Source organism: Malania oleifera, chromosome 1 (genome assembly GCF_029873635.1).
Source record: "Malania oleifera isolate guangnan ecotype guangnan chromosome 1, ASM2987363v1, whole genome shotgun sequence".
NCBI classification, from domain to species: Eukaryota; Viridiplantae; Streptophyta; class Magnoliopsida; order Santalales; family Ximeniaceae; genus Malania; species Malania oleifera.
In genome coordinates, this window is record NC_080417.1 from 8,036,038 (window position 1) to 8,057,106 (window position 21,069).

At 38.5% G+C, this 21,069-nt stretch overlaps 2 protein-coding genes across 2 annotated transcripts in view; one reads left to right on the plus strand and one right to left on the minus strand.

Annotated features, from left to right (window-relative positions):
* LOC131154461 (probable pectin methylesterase CGR3) overlaps positions 1 to 17,647 on the plus strand; it is a 29,251-nt gene extending 11,604 nt beyond the window's left edge. Inside the window, exons 5-7 of the mRNA XM_058107266.1 lie at positions 570 to 944; positions 2,526 to 2,581; positions 17,293 to 17,647. Of these exons, the coding sequence (XP_057963249.1) occupies positions 570 to 944; positions 2,526 to 2,581; positions 17,293 to 17,445 (584 nt within the window). The 3' untranslated portion in view covers positions 17,446 to 17,647. The remainder of the gene's footprint in view (positions 1 to 569; positions 945 to 2,525; positions 2,582 to 17,292) is intronic.
* Positions 17,648 to 17,920: 273 nt separating this feature from the next.
* Positions 17,921 to 20,702, minus strand: LOC131154469 (pentatricopeptide repeat-containing protein At3g49710). The gene has a single exon (XM_058107273.1). It carries the CDS (start codon positions 20,418 to 20,420, stop codon positions 18,252 to 18,254), a length of 2,169 nt encoding a protein of 722 aa, XP_057963256.1. The 5' UTR covers positions 20,421 to 20,702; the 3' UTR covers positions 17,921 to 18,251.
* Positions 20,703 to 21,069: the final 367 nt, after the last annotated feature.

Below are 21,069 nucleotides of genomic sequence, written 5' to 3' on the forward strand. Positions count from 1 at the left end.
TTGGGACATAAACTGGAACTTAAAAAATATTCACGTCAAATTATTGCAGGTTTTCAAATTATTATGGGCAAGTAGAGGGCAGCAACTAAAGCAGTGTTGAGACTAACTGCAACTGCAAGAATATCTTCAATTAAAGAACATTTCACAATAAGACCTTGGACCTTAGTCTGTCGACTCTATGAGGGGAAGAAAAGAAGAATTATAACCAGTCACCATGAAAGAGAAAAATTCAGCACAGTTGCACTAGTAGACTTGTAGTTTTTGAAACCATAATAAATATCTGAATTTCATCCATTTCAAATATTTATCCTTGTACTTTTCAATAAATTTCTTTATTGAATATTAAATTTTGTTTTTTTTTTTAAAGTTAAAGAATAGTTTCTCTTTGCCCCAAAAGTAGAACTTGAGGTTTAAATAGGAATCATTGACAAGCTTTCAGTTTTCATGAAATATTAGAAATTTGCCTTTTCTTTAGGTGTAATATATACTTAATGCTGCTTGAGATTTTTCCTTTTAAGATTATGCTTTTCATCCTCATCTGAAGAACCTGTGTCTATCAACATATGTAGGCGATTTTTCATGCACATTAGACATTCAGAGAGCAATACCTTTTCTAAAGAAAGCCTATGGTGATAACATGCGAAAAGTTTTGCATGTTGGCCCTGATACTTGTTCTGTGGTCTCTACATTGTTGAAAGAAGAGGAAACTGAGGCCTGGGGCGTGGAACCATATGACATTGAGGATGTTGATGGAAACTGCAAAAGTCTGGTCCGCAAAGGCATTGTACGTGTGGCTGATATTAAATTTCCTCTTCCCTACAGGCCAAAGTCATTTTCCCTTGTTGTTGTGTCAGATGCATTAGATTACTTATCTCCAAGGTACCTGAACAAAACTCTTCCAGAGTTGGCTAGGGTCTCCGCTGATGGTCTTGTTATTTTCACAGGTAATTTCCAGAAGAATTAATATTTTTTCAATTAATAGAATAGAATATGCCTACCGGTTATTGAATATTATGTTAGAAAAAGTCTTTGCTTTAGGTCACTGAGAACTCTGTAACCATTGCATTCTTGCTGCAACCCTTTTGGCTGAGCAACTGTTTCCCACAAGAACCTTAGTAGCTGTTTCTGTGAAATATTGTTTTTCAACTGCAGGCTGCATTTACTTTTTTCAGTGATATGCAGGACCTCGATGGCTTACCAGTGAATGCCTTTGAACATGTATCCCTTATGCACATTCTCTCTATCTCTCTCTCATACATGTTTGCATGTACCAACTGGGTTGCCACTGTTGACTGAAGTTAATGAAAGCAGCAGAAAATTTTTATATGTTCTTTGGCCTTTGGGTTTCTTATCGTGGATATTCTGTAGTAAATACAATGACAATAACTCTCTTGTACCAGATTCATAAATTTGGAGTATAGTACTACCATTGCCATTTATAGTGCAATAAAACAGTCCAAATATGATGAAAAGTGGACCTGCTATTGTTAATAATCTGGATTTGGGGGCAAAACATTACCATTATATTTATAGTGGGTTAAACCCCCCCGCAGTTGATGGAAAATACACTTCAAAATGTTAAGGCCTTTTTATGTTCTTGCAGTCCTTGAAGATGGACAACTAGGGGAAAATTACACAAATTAATTTAGGGTTCAGGTTTTGTGAAGGAAATTGGGGAAAAGGTGACATTTGGGCTAGAAAATTAGGGACTCAAAAGTGATTTGAACTCTCAATAATTAGAATAATAAAGGTAATGAAGCATATAACTATTAGCCTTACACTAATTGGTTCTAGGACTCACTACTACGAAGAGGTTCTAGGAACCACCACTAGGAAGAAGAAAGCCTCACACGTTCTAGGGTTTGAAGCAATCATTTGCAGCAATGCAATTTGCAGCAATGCAATGGTATAACTTCATTCTAGTCTGCAGAGAAAATCACTCAAAGCTTGTATAGCACTCTTTCTAGCTAAAACTTAATCTCAACTATCAAAAGTCACTAGTTTTAAATCTAAATAATTAAGATAAAAAATTGTGACCCTAGATAATGCACTGTATAAAATACTTGTAAGGAACAAGATTTGGAACCTGCTAACTATAGGATGTTAAATTAATTTTTGGATCCCACTTAAAGTGGAGCGGACCCACATTATTGATCCGCACTAAAGCATACATCTCATTTGCTTTAGAATAAGTTTAACTTGACATTCTATAATTTGTGTGTTCCAAATTCTATGTGGAGGACTTGTTCTTTTCAAGTATTTTCTCTACTGAATACCCCTAAAATAGAAATAACCCCAGAAAACCTGCAAACACTTCTTGTAAACAGTACTCATGCTGCTGTACTTGAACTCAACATTATATTCAACACAGATCAATCCTCATCTGCTACAATTCCATCAAATCAAATATTTTGGTTGATGAATTCATGTATTTTTATTTTTTTCTGTTTTGCATTATCTATAGCTTTTTTAATGCCAAAATTATTATTCATGTATATGATTAATGTATGCATTTTCATGTTTAGGTTATCCAGGCCGACAGAGAGCTAAAGTTGCAGAGCTATCAAAATTTGGACGGCCTGTAAGTTGCTGATGATTTCACTCTGCTCCTTGGTAGTCATCTTTGGTAGTCATTTATTTTATCAGTTAGCAGTGTAATCTTAATTTGAGTAGTCCATGATTAGCTGTTGGAGTGCTTCCGTAATCATTTGTGTGAAGTTTGATGCAGAATGGAATTAATGGTCAGCCATCAATCCTGTCCTTGATCATTCTAGCTTTCCTGTCAATAGGAATGGAAGGAAAGCATAAATTTTATCTTTACTAATAAAGATGGTGTGTGGCCAGGGGGTCTTATGACAGGTGTTTTTTTTTAATTGAAAAAGAAGGGATTTAACTAAAGAGAACATGAAGTACAAAAAGTAGCACAAGAAATTCTCCTTAGAAAATAAAAAAAAAAAACAAGAAAACAAAAAAATATCAAAAAAACAATGATGACAATCATGTTGTTAGTCTGAAAAAGACTCCTTTGAAACATTCTGCTGCACAAGCCCACCCTGTGCCAAATGCTGAATTCTATCCCAAAGCATTGACAAAGATATCCTCTTTACTGTGAAAATGTGTGCATTCTGCTCCAACCAAATCCCCATAGCGTGCACCTCAACAATGCCAACACATCTTTATCCCCCTAGAACCTGAAATGAGATGGCTGATGAGGGGAGAGAGAAACAGAGAAAGACGATAGAGCAGGGAAGGGAGAAGGATTCTCGTTGAGCGAGGCTAAGCGATGGATCTACTACTGACTGATTCAGCAACGTTATAAGGAAAATCAGCGAGTTTTCCAAACACCTGGTTCACTTAATGCTTATAGAATAAGAGACCAGTCCAATTAAGAGGCAATTCAATGCAAACAAATGACCCCTTAGCCCATGTTTGGTGCAACACACTAGTGGGATATGACTGGTCAAGAAGGGGATGCTTGGCCCATATATGTGGTACAAGGCTGGCAGGTTGTCCCCCCATAGCCAGTCCCATGCTCCCCCACCCTCTCCGGGATTATAACACAGCTGAAAGAATAGCCATGCTTCAAAACTTGGATTGATTTCTTCCCACATTCAGAAACAGCCACCCATCTCCATGCCTTGATCATAATTAGCAAATTTGAGAAGAAATGTGCAGCTGAGAGGAGGGAGTAGATCTATATCTGGCGAGAGTAGAGTAGATTGCTTCAATAAAGGAGTATATAGCTCGACAAAGAGGTATTTCATTTGTTAGGAAGGAGGGAGGAGGTAGTCGATCTAGATCTAGCCAATGATTTCATATCTGACCAATAGAGAATATTTTGGTCTGTTTGAATGATTATCCTATTCAATAGATGTCTCTTTCCAAACATATGAGAGGATAATACCCATAATCTCATTGATGTGGAGATCTCAAAGGCCAAAAGGAATCACAAATACCAAGATTTGCCTAAAGTGTCAAGGAGTCACACCTGTGCGGCGGTAAGACTAAGTCTAGCCTAGCCACACTCATCCTTATCCAAGGAAACACTCAAGTGTTTAACCTAGTGGTCAAGTTTCATGGCTCGAAAGCTCATGATCTAACGAAGGTTGACATTGAGGAACCTAGACTCAAACAGTAAGGGAATTAAACTTACATTCCACTAGCATTGAGGATTACCCTCTTTCTCATAGCACAATTGAGGTCTCAGATGACATTGTTCGCCTAACTGAATAGTTAACAACGTAGAAGGGTGGACATGGTACTTGACAAGGAGAGAATACTGTGGACCTCATTCTCGAATGGATCGTCCATGGGGCTCCCAATCCCATATTAAAGCCCAAGACAACCCTTGAGGATGTCAAGAACCCACTCTTGAGTGCTCCTTAGGGTGCTCAATTATTACCCAATAGTATACCAGTGGAGGTAGGGTGTTCACCTGGTCTTCTGCCAAAAGTAATGTCTTCAAAGTATTCTCGTGCACATTCGAGAAACCACCAGGGATCTATTGATTATACATCTTAAGTTCGAGAATTCCACCATTAGTACTACCCAGATCCACCACGTTATCTTTGTGACATACCGAACCATCCCATGACAACTGCATAGTCGAATCCTTGTAAACCATCCTTCCCTCCAAGTTAGAATCAAACACTAAAACCATGTGTCACGGTCATAGGATGTTGTTCCTCGACTACCTGGCACTGATACCAATTGTTGTGCAAACAATCGGCCCTCCAAATACCAATTGTCGGTGCCGAGTGTGCGCAGCGGAAGACCTCACACAAACTCTCACAAACAATCAATGGAACAAGCAAGCAAACACGCGATGATGAACTATACTAAACAAGCAACCACTCAACAATGAGAATCAATAAAAGTAAGAACAAGAAACACAAGAATTTACGTGGTTTGGAAATTTGCCTACGTCCATGGAGCAGCGGTTGTTTTCACTATCTCAATGAAGCTTACACAAAGCTTTTTTTTTTTGAAGCTTACATGAAGCTTAATCAATCTAAGATTACATAATAATTATTATATACTAATCTAATGAGCAAAGAAGACTTCTAATATATCTAAAACACTTCTGTAGCGATCCCTTGGAGGAAATTCCAAAAACTCCCAATCTACTGATCTCCGAATCGAAATTCCGTGATGTCCGCGAGCGTAACCGTTGACAGTTTAGGCCAAACCGTCGACGGTTGAATTCAATAAGAATACCTTGCAGCACTGCTTGAAACCGTCGACGGTTTGCCCTCAAACCTGCACCCTGCAAACCTCTCTCTTGTTCCTCACTTCACGATACTTTCTCCGGTGCATTTTTTCCACTTAGAATATAAGTCACATCTCCAACAATCTCCACCTCGGCAAATGTTCACCACTTAGGAGAAATTCAAAAGCATAATCCCGTTGCTCCACCCAGGCCAGTAGATTGGAACCCGCTTCCTGTCTAACACCTGGAGACGTAAACCAAGTCGAAGCAACTCTTGAACTTGTCCGTGGTAACAGGAACTTCACCTAGTTGAACACCCAGCTCCTTGAACGATCCTTTAAACCACAAAGCTACCTTGGCAGCCTCAGTCACTGCCAAGAACTTCGATCCAGCTGTAACTAGTGCACTTAGAGACTATACCCTGGACTTCCAACAATTAGGCCTTCCCACAACATATTCCGTTATAGGCCTCCTGTCATTCAAGTCCTGTGTAGTTTGCATCTGTGAACCTCACAATTGACGGATCACTCTGTTGCCCGCCGAAGTACCCCACTGCACTGGCGTAGGAAACCTTTGACACGTCTTGAACATCACCGTCTGTGCTTGAGTACTGAGTGGTAGGCTTTTTACTTAGATTCGCAAATGGTGTACCGGTGACTGGTTTAACATCAACCATGCAAACCTCTCTAACACTTGATCCACAAAACCACTCTAAGATAACCACAATCTCCATGTAGCTTTGTCCACACAGCCACAATGAGATAATACTAATCTCTCTGTAACTTTAACGTTGCAAATCTCCAACCCATGAATACTCTTGGAAGCACCTAAAACCTTCATGTCAACTTTCTTTCTCAATAGATTCCCCGACTGATTTACCTCAGTTGGAACCTTCCCAGCAATCGGCATCTCACTCACATAAAACAATAGAATAATTGCCCACTTGAATCCTATCTCCCTCTCCCCATCTAGGAGCTCGACCAATCCCTCTATCTGATTCTTATTTAGTAACTCCATCTCCTCCACCATGGCACCTGTCCACCTACCCTTCTTTTGGCTATGCACTGCCTCTTGAAAGGTAGTAGAATCCTTTTTGGTAGTAATGGATGCATAAGACATCAGATCATACCTAGGCTGTAGCCTGATAGTGCATTTAAGCCCATTGTGATCCTGCTGGTCTCTCGAGTTTGAACTTCCTGCATTATGACCAATGCCATCTCTGCCTTGAGTCTGTAACTCCACCTGCATCACAATCTCTTTTTTGTTCTAGTTTATCCTATGATACTATAAGTCTCCTGAGCTAGAACTCCTTGCACTTCTGCCCTGAGTCTGCAACTCCACTTGCACAACATGCTCATTGCTGGTACTGTAGTTTTCTGGCACCCTTTTCCCTTTATCTACCTGAGTACGCTGTCCCATGGCTTTAACACCTAAAACCATGTCTCCACCAATCGCCACCCTGTTTGCCATTGGATCACTCAACTTGAACTTACCTTTCTTATATACCAGAACGATGTATCATCCGGACATCACACCAAGTCTAGATCCCACCTCACTAGAAATGTGCATGGTTAGACCCCCAAACTTTCTCAAACCAGAGAAGTCTACCGCATGACCTGTGCAAGCCTCTCTTGCAACTCTCCCATTTGGTGATACCTTTGGCGATCGATTAATCGAGAAACTTGCTATACTCGCTGATTTTACCAAGAAGTCCCTTGCAAGCCCTGCATACACCATGCCTTGCTCACAAAACTCCTTGAAAACTAGCGTACTCAGCTCCAATGTCTGACCTGATGAACTGTCTCCCAGTTTGATACTCCACCTCAGCTACAAGTTACACTTGGCAAACATCTCCAACTTGTGTCGCATGAGATACCTCCATACCTTTTGTGATAACCTCATGAAGTACCCATGTCCAACCCAGGATGCTGCCCTCACCGATCCCCAAACATCCGTAACAATGTAGTTAAGAATGTCCTCCATTTTGTGTGTGGCTATGTTACACAAAACGGTATTATCTGACTCAAAACTCTTAGTTGTAGCTCCACCTACAACTGTGTTACCGTACAGTGTATAGAGATTCCTTACTATTCTCTGTCTTTATCACCGTCAAGACGCTTTACACAACATAACGTCGTTACCACACCATCATACATCTTGATCCTGATATCCCCTATTCCGAGAACTTTGCAGACCGTATTGTTTCCCATCAGAACGGAATCAGAACTCATCAATCTATGAGTGGTGAACTAGGCTTTGTTGGGCATCATGTGAAAAGAAAATCTTGAGTCTAGGATCCAAGAATCTATGAGACGTTCTAAACCTGATGAAACAGAAAGCATCTCACAATCATTGCTCCCTAAGTCCCCTTCTTCCAGTACATTCACAGATTTTGACGAACTCTCTTGAGCTTTTGCCTTTCCCTTCTCCCATTTCGGACATTCTGATTTTACGTGCCCTAGTTTCCCGCACTTAAAACAGCGAATGTCTTTCCTCCTCCTGGACTACGATTGAGTCTTATTACCACTCGATCCGCTCTACGACTTGCCTCTCCCACGATCTTGATTACCCTTCACCATGAGCCCTTAACCATGTGAACCCTTATTGTTGGTCTTCTTCCTCTGATGGAACCCCAGCAATGCACTTGTGATGTCCTCCCATTCCAGGGTTTCTTTCCCCTAAGTTAGTGTCGTAATCAGATTCTCATATGTAGGCGACGTAGGTAGGGAATTCAGTAGCATCAACGCTTTGTCCTCTTCCTTGAACTTCACATCAACTCGTCCCAGATCACTAATGATTTGATTAAATGTGTTGATGTGCTGAGTCAAGTCCGAACCCTTTGCCATCGTAAGACAATATAATTTTTGTTTAAGATGCAACTTGTTCGTCAATGACTTGGACATATATTGGCGCTCCAGTTTCAGCCAAACCGCTACAGGCGATTCCTTATCCATGACGTGATACAGCACGTCATCGGCCTGACATAACCTAATAGTGGACACAACTCTCGTTTCCAGCTCCTTCCAACTTGTGTCGTCCATGCCTTCTGGCTTCTTCCCGTATGGACCCTTCACCATTCCTTGCTGCACTAGCAAGTCCTTCACCCTCCTATGCCAAAGCCTGAAATTCCCCGTTCCATTGAACTTACCAACCTCAAACCTCGCAGAAGAAATCCCAACCATTGCGAACCAATAGCTTTGATACCAATTGTTGTTCCCTGACTACTTGGCGCTGGTACCAATTGTTGTGCAAACAATCGGCCCTCTAGATACCAATTGTCGGTGCCGAGTGTACGCAGCGGAAGACCTCACACAAACTCTTAGAAACAATCAATGGAATAAGCAAGCAAGCACTCGATGATGAACTATACTAAAAAAGCAACCACTCAACAATGAGAATCAATGAAAGCAATAATCAAAAACACAAGAATTTGCGTGGTTCAAAAATTTGCTTACGCCCACAGGAGCAACAGTTGTTTTCACTATCTCAGTGAAGCTTACACCAAGCTCTTTTTTATGAAGCTTAATCAATCCAGGGTTACATAATAATGATTATATACTAATATAATGCGTACAGAAGGCCTCTAGTATATTTGAAACACTTCTATAGCGATCCCTCGAAGGAAATTCCTCCAAAAACTCCCAATCTACTGATCTCTGAATTGAAATTTCGTGACGTTCGCGAGCGTAACCGTCGACGGTTACCCCCAAACCGTCAATGATTTGCCCTCAAACCACCCTGCAAACCTCTCTTTTGTTCCTCGCTTCACGATGCTTTCCTTGGTGCGTGTGTTCCACTCAGAATATGAGCCACATCTCCAACATATACTGACAAAGTGACCTCAACCATAGTTCGTTGTGGCTAACATTTTTGATACTTCTTCCCTCTGGCTCAAACTCAAGCTTTCATTTGAAAGTCGACCCTTAGGGTCGGTTGTGCTACCCGAACATACACAACAACAACAAAATAAGGCCCATTGACCGTCATGACTCATTTGCTCGCTAGCAACATGGCTTGCCTTTTGGCGACACATCCTAATGCCCACTGGCCTAGCTAATGAATAGGCTAAAAGGTTAATAGTGCAAGTGCACTCCCTTCAGTTCCACAATTGTGGTCTCCAACTGCCTTTTCGTTGGAACTCAAATCATAAGACCATCTTAGGCTTCCAATGAAGTCCAATGAGCAATGTTAATAGTTCCCTTCAAGTCCATACCCCACTAGGTGTACATCACCACTATGACCAACGTAGAGCCGCACTTGTGTGGCTCAAGGACTATTTGTCTAGGGTGTTCACCACTTATTCGTCCCAATAGATCTAAGAATGTCACCTCTTTTTATGGGTTTGAACTTCACAAATCAATGAAAGACACCTTTGGCCAAACTCTTACAATCATCCCTTTTCATAAGATCTAAGAGTATCACCTCTGCCTGTGGCACGAGGATACCACAAAGTCTCAATAGATAAATATTTGAGCTCTAATACCACAATAGGACAACTCTCAAAGTGTGGCCACAATACCCGCTTTAAGGCACTAGGTATTCCCATCTTAGTTCCCCTCAATCAACCCTCATCCCTTATCAAAGGTATAGGCCATAATCAAACATCCTGATATTCACAAGATAGTCTACTCAAGGTCAACTTTTTGCTTCATTAATTGCAACAAATCACATAACACGAGGAAAGTGAGAAATAAGAACCGACTCAAAGGTAACTTGGTTCTCCCCCCCTCTCAGTGTCACAAATCAAATTCCCACAATTGAGTTGATGCCCATAGTATCAATTCATTTTTCATTCATGATTAAGAGATGCCCTCTGCTAGCAAATCACACAGATGTGGAAATCTGAAAGGCCAAAAGAAATCACCCTTTCCCAGATCCACCTAAAGTGTCAAGAAGTCATAGCGGTAAGAGAGTTAAACTCACAGTCCAATATCATTGAGGGCAACTCTTATCCCCATAGGACAAATAGGGTCTTGGATGACACTATCCAACTAAATATCCAACGATCACGAAGGGCATAACCTCTGGGGTGACAGTGTTGTTAAAAATAGTGGTCCCAAGAAAAGAATGTGGGTGAGGGGGGGAGGGGGGAATGAATTGGGTATTTAAAAAAATTAACCTAATGCTTAACAATTTTAATCACAATTTAGGCATGTGATCAAACTAACGAAAATCCAATCAATATTCACAATAAATATAAACACATATAAATGTGCTTAAATTAAAGAGACTAGGAAAGAGAGAATAAACCTGTGTTTTTACAAGGTTCAACAATCCTTGCCTATGTCCTTGCCTCAAACAACCCACTTGATGATTCCACTATGTACTCCTTCAATAGGTGGATAAAACCTCTCTCTTTCAGTAGGCGGAGAAGCCTATACAATCCCTCCTTCAACAGGCGGAGTTGCCTCTCTTCTTTACGTAGGTGAAGTTACCTCTCTCCTTTACTTGGGCAGAGCACCCCACTCCTTCACTAGGCCAAGTCGCCTCTTAGCTTTCTGTAGGTGGAGTTACCTCTCTCTTGATTTTCTTCCAATTTTCTCCTTTTTGATCTAAAATCATTCTTTTTGCATATGCATGGCCTAATTCCAAATGACTTTCCAAATTAGCTATTGGTGCATAGGTTACTTTGAAATTAATGCTTTCATCTTAATTGAAACCTTGTGCAACCAGCCTCGCTTGGTTGCGACCAACAATGCTATATTCTTATTCATTTAGTTCCAGTACTTATGTGATCAATAGGTCTAGGAACTAACTTTCAAGATTGTCTTAACTCATTTCATCTTTGATTTGCACAAACAATTTTTAGAGTTCTAAGGTGCAGAATAATTCTCTCTGTTTTAAAGTGAAGAGCTAGTAGTTGCCCTATGTAGAGATTTACCAAGTGTTTGATATAAAGTTAAGAGCTGATTATGGAGTATGAATTCTTATAAAAAAATAAGCCTAAAATTTTCATGCTTGTGGATTAAGCAAGATAAGTATATTCTAACCCTTTAGGCAATGATCATTAGGTATATACAGATCTTTCTTTGAACACTGCTCTTGGTGATAGGAAGCATTTTCTCCTGATTTACCCCTAATGGAAAGATATCCTAAAATATGCTCACAATTTTGAGTAAGGATATGAAACTACGAATAGATAATTCTTTACTGAATTTGATCGTGGTTTGGTAAATTTTTTTTACGGAAGAGAATGCTTTTGTATTAAGGAATTTTTCACATATTAAGCACAAAGGGAATATTTTATTTTGACTTTACGAAAAACTTGAACCCCTTAGTGGATGCCTCTAGTTGTGGTAGGATGTCTACTGTATTAAGAATTGATCATGATAATTCAGTGCTTATAATCAGGCTTGGGAAGGTTTTTACTTGTAGAATTTGACAGGTTGAATTATAAGTGATGACGTATATTTCATTTTTGAATGCCTTTAAATTTTGATTAAGCATTAAGGTTCCAAGATGAGTTTAGAGTTGGATGGTACACAGTACTAATGTTCTTGCAGTTGACTCCCCTAAAACTCAATTCTGTGCCATGGACAATATATGCTATGCTTTAGATATTCAATATTTAAGCATTTAGAATTGTCTAACTAAGGAAGACACCTTTGTCCATCGGAAGTGGATTTTCTAGAGCACGCTTCTGAGATTTTATCCAAAAGTAAATGATCTATGTTATTCATCTAAAGAATATAAGGTTCCAAAAAGAATTTCCTATTTTAATCCTTAAATAGGCTAGTTAAGCCCTTAACCTTTACTTTGGACATTTTGGAGGAATGATATCTTTTGGATTTATATGGAGGCAAATGTCCCATTATGCTGTTTCATTCCTAAGTTAGATTGCTTTTTCATCCCTTATTATAGCCAATATTTTCATACTTTAACCAATCACAATGATATACAAGTTAAAAGATCATATTAGATATATCCTTTGAATTTCTCATATTGGCTTGATTCTCTAAAGTCCTTAGTAATGTAGATGCATATACTAGGATTTGATATCTTAACTGCTATCCACTATCAAGGCATTACTATCCCTTTTCATTTAGGTATGGTTGAATCCACTTAATCCTAAATGGATGACTAATCCTAAGATCTAAGAAAGAACAATTTTAGAGATTATGTAGTTCGATTTTGTACCTATTCTTCCTTGGGTCCTAAGGGGTTTGTTTTCTTGACTACTCATACCATCTTCCTTTCTTTGCCTCTAGCACCTCTAAAGGGGCAAGTATAATGGATGTGACCTTTCCTTTCGCAATATAGGCATGTTTTGTTTGAGAGATTTGGCTTGTTAATCCTATTTTTATGAAAACAATTATGACCATAAGATTTAGAAGATGAACTCAAATCCTTTTTGAAAATTTTTTTTTTTTTTTTGAACTCCTATGGATTTATTTGAGTTATCTTTTTTACTTGTAACTTGGCAAATTATTCTAGAATAATCTTCCAATTTTCTCTAAGCTAGTGATTTTCACATCCTTTTCTTTTTCAAGGGCGGTATGAGATTCCTTTATATCTACTAATTCCTTTGCCAAACTTTCATTTTCATTTTTCAAAATAACATTCTTTTTAGACATTTTTACTAGAATCTTATGCACTTTAAATAACTCTTTTTGAAGTTCTTCGTAAGAAGACATGCTTTCATCACAAGAATCATCATATGATTCATCATAGGATTCATTGCAATAATTAAATGAGGTAGAGGGAGAGATGTGTACCTCTTCATCGTTTAATGCCATCAAGCAACAATTTGATATTTCTTCATCACTTGAATCCGACTCATCCACAGTGATAGCCTTCTTTGCTTCGGTTCCTTCATATGTATTTTCTAATTCTTCCCAAATTTCCTTAGCACTTTGACATGCCATGATTCTATTAAATTTATTAGTATTTAAAGCACAATATAAAATATTCATGGCACTAAAATTGATTTGCATTAAAGTAATGACGTTTTCATCCAATTCATTTTCTAGTTTGGGAAATTCTTTATTATTAACAATTTTCATAGGAACATAGTTTCCTTGAACAATCACTTTCCAAGCCCTCCAATCCATTGTTCGGATAAAAATGCTCATTCTTTGTTTCCAAGAGGTGTAATTTACATCACAAAAAATTGGAGGCTTTGTAAAGGATTGCCCCTCACAAAACGAGGATACACTAACATGAGTCATGGGATCTTTATACAAAAACGGTTAAACTTATTGTAACCGAGCTTTGATGCCAATTGTTAGAAATGGTATAGTCCCAAGAGGGGGGAGGGGGTGAATTGGGTATTTAAAAAATTTAACCTAATGCTTTAACAATTTTAATCACAATTTAGGTGCGTGATCAAACTAACGCAAATCCAATCAATATTCACAGTAAATATAAACAAATATAAATGTGCTTAAATTAAAAGAGATTAGGGAAGAGAGAATAAAACTCGTGTTTTTACAAGGTTTGACAATCCTTGCCTACGTCCTTGCCTCAAGCAACCCACTGGAGGATTCCACTATGTACTCCTTCAATAGGTGGATAAAACCTCTCTTTCAGTAGGCGGAGAAGCCTTTACAATCCCTCCTTCAATAGGCGGAGTCGCCTCTCTTCTTTACGTAGGTGAAGTTACCTTTCTCCTTTGTTTGGGCGGAGCAACCCACTCCTTCACTAGCCCGAGTCGCTTCTCTCCTTTTTGTAGGTGGAGTTACCGCTCTCCTTCAATCGGCGGAAATGCCTTTACAAGTGGAATCAATGAAAAATAGATGTACCAAGAATACTCTTCAAATGAGCGAATAAGTACAATAAAAATAGCAAGCTAATACACTCTCAATATGATTATGAAATGAAGCTCAAGTTGTAACTAGATGGTGAACACTTGAAAGATAAACAAAGAATTTGTAAAGTGCTTGAGAAAGATTTTCAAATAAGGATAAAAAAACTTGGATGTGTGTAATAGATGTATATCTTTTTCCTTCTCTTCTTATTAAAACAAGTTAGAAACCTCGTATTTATAGGCAAAAGATGATCTACTAGCTGTTTTATGGCCATTGCGGCATTCTGCTGCGACTTTCGGTCGACTGAATTACTGGTTTAGTAGCCTGAGTTTCTGGGAAATTTCAGCTGCGAGAACTTTTCAGTATTTAGGGCATAACTCTTGCTAGAGAATTGTAAATAGGGCGATCTTGGTATCAACAGAAAGCTAAGAAAAAATCCCACAACTTTCGTGTTGAACATTTTTGAAGATGAAAAGTTATTGATCAAGAAAATTGCTCATCAATGTGGCGGCAGAAAAAGGGGATTTGGAGAATCTTGTTTTGGGGTTTTTCATTCCAAAAATGATTTTAACACTTTGAAATAATTTTTGTACATTTATAAAATGATTTTCAATGAAAGATAGAGTGCCTAGGGTCCAACTAAGGTCACCTTTGAGCTTCTTCACATAATCAATGATAGTGTACTCACATAGGTCCTATTTGTAAAATACATGACATAAATTATCTTTATTGTTCAAGCTTGGACTTCATGTGCTTTATAATCATAGTCATAGTCTTCAAGCTTGGTTTTAATAAGCTCCATGTTCATAGTCAAATAACATCATCTTGTACGCTTCATGACTTTCCAATTTGCATATGTTATTGTGCTTAATACCTTAATACCTATGTACACACTTAGTAGTACAGTTAAATGCCTTGATTTGTCATTATCAAAATGGGATGAAATCTAGAAAAGCCCAACAAGTGCCACACAATCTCATTCTCAAATTCATTGTCCATTGGGCTCCCAATCCCACACAGAAGCCTAAGGCACCCCTTGAGGATGTCAAGAGCTTTCCCCTGAGCGCTCCTTAGGGTGCTCACTTAATACCCAAATGGATTCTGAGGGAGGTATGCTACGTGCCTTGTATTCCCCCAAAACTATTCGCATGCACATACAAGTAACTACCAGGTATTTATTAACCATACATATTAAGTTTGGGAACATCACCATACATAATATCTAGATCCACTTCAATGTCACAGTGATGTACCAAAACCGTCCCCATGACAACTACATAGTTGAATCCATGTAAATCAACCTTCTCTTCAAGTCAAAATCATACACCAAAACCATGTGTCATGGTCGCAAGACTCTAAGGCTGTGATACATATCCAATCAGTTGAGTCCAGTTATGTCCTATAAACCTTAGCCACCAAAACGAAGCTTGCTAAAAAATAAAATACCCCCTACTCTATAATAGATTCTTAAAGCTCACTCTATTAAGAATAATTAACCAAATAAAAACCCAAATCTTTAAGGTACTTTGGCCTTCTAAATAGTATAATAAGTAGGAAGGGCATGCTTATATGGTCGAATGTTTTAAAAGGCGAAGGTGTAAGCCTTAAGGCGTTGGGGCATAGGCCTTTTGAGAAATTTTTTTTAAGATAAAAATATGTTAAATAAATTATATATATTTAAAATAAAAAAAAAAAGAAAAGAAAATCACAAATATGATGTAATAAAGAAAAACTAGTTATACCTTTTCAAACTTGTAGGCCATTCAAAAATTGCTAATTTGAATACATGACGCAAATCATGACTAGATATAGCTATCCCATTACAAACTTCAAACTATTTTCATGATGTAAGATAGAACTCTTAGTTCTTTTGGATAGGTTGAGGTTCAAGAGTTTTAGAAATCAACTCATATTATGATATTCATTTTATACAAACATGTTAAAATTATCTAATTAGTATAACTTGAGAATCACACACCCACAATGCGTAAGCCTCCACTAAAAAGGCGCAAAAGGTTCTTTTTGTAAAAATGCGTAAGCCTTAGCATGTGAATGAGTCGGCCTTTTTGGAATTTGGTATTTTAGATCAAGCCTCAGTGTTTTAGGCATGCCTTGCTTTGAGGCGAGCCTCGTAAACACCATATGGGTCCAATGCTCAAAAAGGACTTGCATGATACGTCCCAAAGAATCAAGAAGCCATGTCCAATAGTCCCTCTTAGGAGAAGGAAAACTATCTTCCAACAAACATAATGAGGAGGTGAGTTCGACACTGCCTATCCTTAAGAGACTGACGAAAATGAAAATGCCAAGAGAATTGTTTTCCCTTCAAAATAAAGAATTAATAAAATAGATTCAATGTGACATTATAATGTTATGTATAGCCCTTAAAACCCTAAAATTAAGCATAAATTTAATAAAACTAAATTTAGCCTAAAACTGTAGTAAATTAAGCCTAAAATTAATCCTAACATATACAACATGCTAAGACTTAATTTTGGCTATTAAAAATTTAACACTCTTAAAATGCCTTGAAATCATCAAATCAAATTACCTATAATCAGTGCTATGAAAATTAAATAAAATATATATAGAATCAAGATATGAGTTTGATTTGTCCTTATATTGTGTCCTACATCAAGTTTTCTTTAAGGATTCCCATGTATAATTGAATTTAGATGGTTATAATTAGTTCACTGCTTGGATGGATTCTTGCAAAAGAATCTTTCTTATCATTTCTCACATTAAGTTGCTTCAGTTATGTTTATCTGTTAATGTTGGTGCCACGTGTATAACCCATTGGAAGAGCAAGAATTTAGAACTTCAACTCTGTTGGAATAAGATTAAGATAATAATTACAATCTTTTTTTGTCGTCCGTAAACAATTTCACTTGGTTCACATAATTAAATTGTAAAATTGGAAATATGAAGGAGAATGGAGTTTGCACAAGGAAAGAAGAGGGTGATAATTTTAAGAAGAGAACAAATTATTTGAGATTCCAGGGGCTGTTAAAAAATCAAAATAACAAGTAGCATCTAACACCTGGAAATTAGCCAGTTACAATTAAAGCCTTGAAATTTAGAGAGTGCGACTGTACACAACTGTGATAATTGCATCAGACCATCTCGTGATATAGGATGGACTAGATTATTTCATTTTGATAGCAGCTCCACTTTTTCCCTGATTGTGTTGATGTCCTTGGTTGTAATCTTTTTTCTACCACCGCTGGTGATGGTGATCCTTGCTTATATTTGGTGCTCAATAATATTTACATTCTGACATGGAAGCACTTGTTTGACATGTGCATGACAAATGTTTAATATTTTTTGCTTGTCAAGGCCAAAATGCGAAGCTCAACTTGGTGGGTACGCTATTTTGTTCAAACGGGCTTAGAAGAGAATGAGGCTGCAATAAAGAAATTTGAACAGGCTGCAACCAGAAAGTCATACAAACCGAGCTGCCAAGTTTTCCACCTCAGCTCATACCGTTGATAAAATGCGATTTACACAATTATACCGTGATTTCTTCACCATTTTTGAGTTACTCCTGTGGAACAAAGCCAGAATAATGCCCTGGTTATTGTAAGAATGCCAACTGGAATTGACATTGATCATTTATATTATGTTTTGTACGTCATATTTTGTAGTTCAATATTTCATTAATTGAAATTGACAAATGAATTGAGTTTTGCTAGATTTGCTAGTCTTGGCTTTTCTAATTTCTGTTTATGCATCTGGAAGTTCAGATTCGATCTATTTTTATTGATGCCAAACTTGCACTATTGTTATTAATTTTTTTTTTTTTTTAAACTCAGGATGTGTTTGGGAACATGAGTTTGGGGCATAAATTTGTTAACAAAACAAACACGTATTGAAGCCACTTTCTCAATCACACAAGATGGGGCGTCGATACACATGAATTACACCAATGAGGCTCCAATTCCATTTTTAGACCATTACGATTACTAGTCTCAAAATCAAAACAATTGGAAACATTACGGTCCATTCTATCCATCAGAAAAAAATCAGTACATCCAGAATCCCCCCAGTCAGGGCCAACTCTTATAAGCAAAATAAATGGAATAAAAATAAGAGTAACATGGTAAAGTAAAATAAAAAAAATGAAATATTAGGTAAAATTTGACCAGGCACAGAGAAAACTTTGACAGAACAAAATTTTGAATCAGCTTCCTCTTCGCTGACATGAGCCTGGAGCAGAAACCAATGCACAATCTTGCTTCTGAGGTCATTGAAGTCTCGCCATGGGAAATAACATAGCCTTGTAAGGTCACAATTAATCACCAATAATCTCCACAAGAGCACTTGCCTTCCCTAAAACAATGAAACCTGTAAGCATCCCTGATTGTGATCTCTCTTCCAGCAATGGCAGAAATGAATTTCATGGCACTATGACAATCGCCGCATATCCTAAGGTTTTTCACCACAATTATAGGCTCATGATCTTTTGTTGAGATTAGCCCAAATGCAACTGCTAGCTTCTCACTGTGATGTCCCAACCTCATCTCTTTTTCTCCTTCCACTGCTCCATCATCCCTGGCCAAAGACCATTTCAAATCTGGCACATATCCCGCTCGCTTCATCTTCCTAGACATCTCTTCCAAGTACTTATAAATTTGCTTTATCATTGGATGTGAACCATCTTCAGCTACGAAAACATGAGTCTTCTTGTCCACCTCAATCCAACTACATCCCGGTTTCTTTCTCACACCTCTATCTCGCATAAGTTTCTTAACTGTTGCTACCTCTTCCCATCTGCCAGCACTGGCATACATGTGTGAAAGCATAATGTAGGGAGCAGCATTAGAAGGTTCCAGCTGAAGCAACTGGTTGGATGCCTTAATGGCTAGCTTCATGTTCCCATGTGTTCTACAGGCACCAAGCAATGCAGTCCACCCGGTCGGTCCTGGGCTATACGGCATTGTTTCAATGAGCTTCTCAGCATCACTGAGTTTGCCTGCTCGACCCAATAGGTCAATCATGCATGAATAATGCTCTGCTTCTGGTTCAATACCAAATCTCTCTTTCATTGTATTGAAATACTTCCAACCTTCCTCAACTTTGCCGGTGTGTGCACATGCAGAAAGGACAGAGATGAAGGTTATATTTGTAGGGATAATATCTGTTTGGAGCATCTGCTGGAAAAGAAGTAAAGATTCTGTTCCAATCCCATGTTGTGCATAACTTCCTATCATTGAATTTAAAGAGACTGCGTTATGCTCTGGCATCCTATCAAATAGTTTTCTTGCATCCCATAGATTTCCGGACTTTGAGTACATTGTAATCAGGGCATTGTTCACTGATATTCGATTAGATGGAATGTCGGATTTGAGTGCCAATGAGTGAATCTGTTTCCCCTGCGTTGGAGATGACAAATTGGAGCATGCACTGATCACACATACAAAGCTGCTATCATCGGGCCGCTGGCCCTCGCGTTGCATCTGCTGAAAACAATGAAGAGCCTCTTCAGAGAATTTCTCATTTTGGGAGTACCCAGAAATCATTGTGTTCCAAAGAACCAAATCTGGCGCAGGAATCTCTTCAAATACTTTCCTACAATCTGATACACCACCCCCGCATTTGGAATACAAGTCAATCAAACCACTGCCAACATGGGAATTCTGATGAAAGCCACTTTTAATAAATTGAGCATGAAACTGAAGCCCACCAGATAGATCTTCCAGGCATGTAAATGCCGTGACAAGACTCGCCCAAGTGAACATGTCAATACTCAAACTCTGTTGAACCATTTCCTGAAACAGCGCCAGGGCTTTTGATCCTTCCCGGTGTTGACCATATGCTACAATCATAGAATTCCAAGAAACCTCATCTCTGATCACATCCATCCCTTTAAAAATCTGCGCTGCCTCGTCTAAGAACCCATTGTTGCTATAATTCGTGAGTAGGGAATTGTTCACCGAAACATAATAATCAAACCCACCTGACACGGCCAACGAATGCACCATTTTAATCAACAGAATATCATCACAACACGCCGTGATCACTGCAGACAAAGTAAACCCATCCATGTCAAAACCCTTCTCTCTCGTTTCACAAAAAAGGCGAAGCGCCGGCACGCTCTCGCCGCGGTCGGCGTAGGCGGAGATAAGAGTGTTGTACGAGACAAGGTCCGGTTGGGGAATTTGATCAAACAGCTGGTGGGCGATGTGAGTGTGCGACTCTTTTGCATAAGCGCAGATAATGGCATTGAAAGAGAAGACATTTGGGTTGGGGGTGAGGTCGAAGGCGCTGCGGGCGGCGGCGAGACGGCCACACTTGGAGTAGAGGATGATGAAATGGTTGGAGAGGTAAGTGGAAGGGGGGAGGAGAGACTTGATGTGCAGCGTTTGAAGGGATTTGCCCGTCAAGAGGTCTCTCTGGGCAATGCAGGTTTTCAAGAGGTGGCAGAAACGTTGGAGAGTCCATGAGACTTGGTTAATCCAAAGCATCAAAAAAGGCAACCGGCATTAGCTCCTTCCCAATTCCCTTCCTCCCAGATGGAATGACAGAAGACGTTTAAGCTCAACGGTGCAGAACCAATGAAGCATGCCTTGTTTCGATCCGTCCATACTAGATTAGGGGCTTTTGAGCCCAATTCTAACCACACAGCTTTGACTTTCTTGATTCAAAGAATGTTTTTGAGGATTTTAGAAAATGTTAAATAGAGATTTATTAATGATCATGCTTGGTTTATTTCAGAAATTCGGTCACTCAATAGTTGGGATTTGTTGATATTTATTATGCCCACAAAACACTCTTCATCTTATTTCTGAGTATTTGGATTGTAGGCATGGGATTTTTGGGCATTTGATTCACCCATCAACTACATGCTTAGTAAATTAGTTTCTTTCTTTTTAATTCATGAAAGATTCATTGAGCTTGGGTTACATAGTGAAAGACATCTCTCATAACCGAAAAAACCCTTCTCAAATCGCCCTTAGATTCAAATTCAGAATCCCTAACATAAAAGTCCTGAATTCTTGTCATTAAAATATTTTCTTAAAAATATATGCTTTTATAATCTATAATAATACGAAATTCCTTTAGGTGTCATTTTTTACCAATGCTAAATTTATTATTATTGTTAAAAAATAATAA

Excerpts from the sequence above, each read along its gene's own strand:
- LOC131154469 (XM_058107273.1), bottom strand. The coding sequence starts at position 20,420 with ATGCTTTGGATTAACCAAGTCTCATGGACTCTCCAACGTTTCTGCCAC.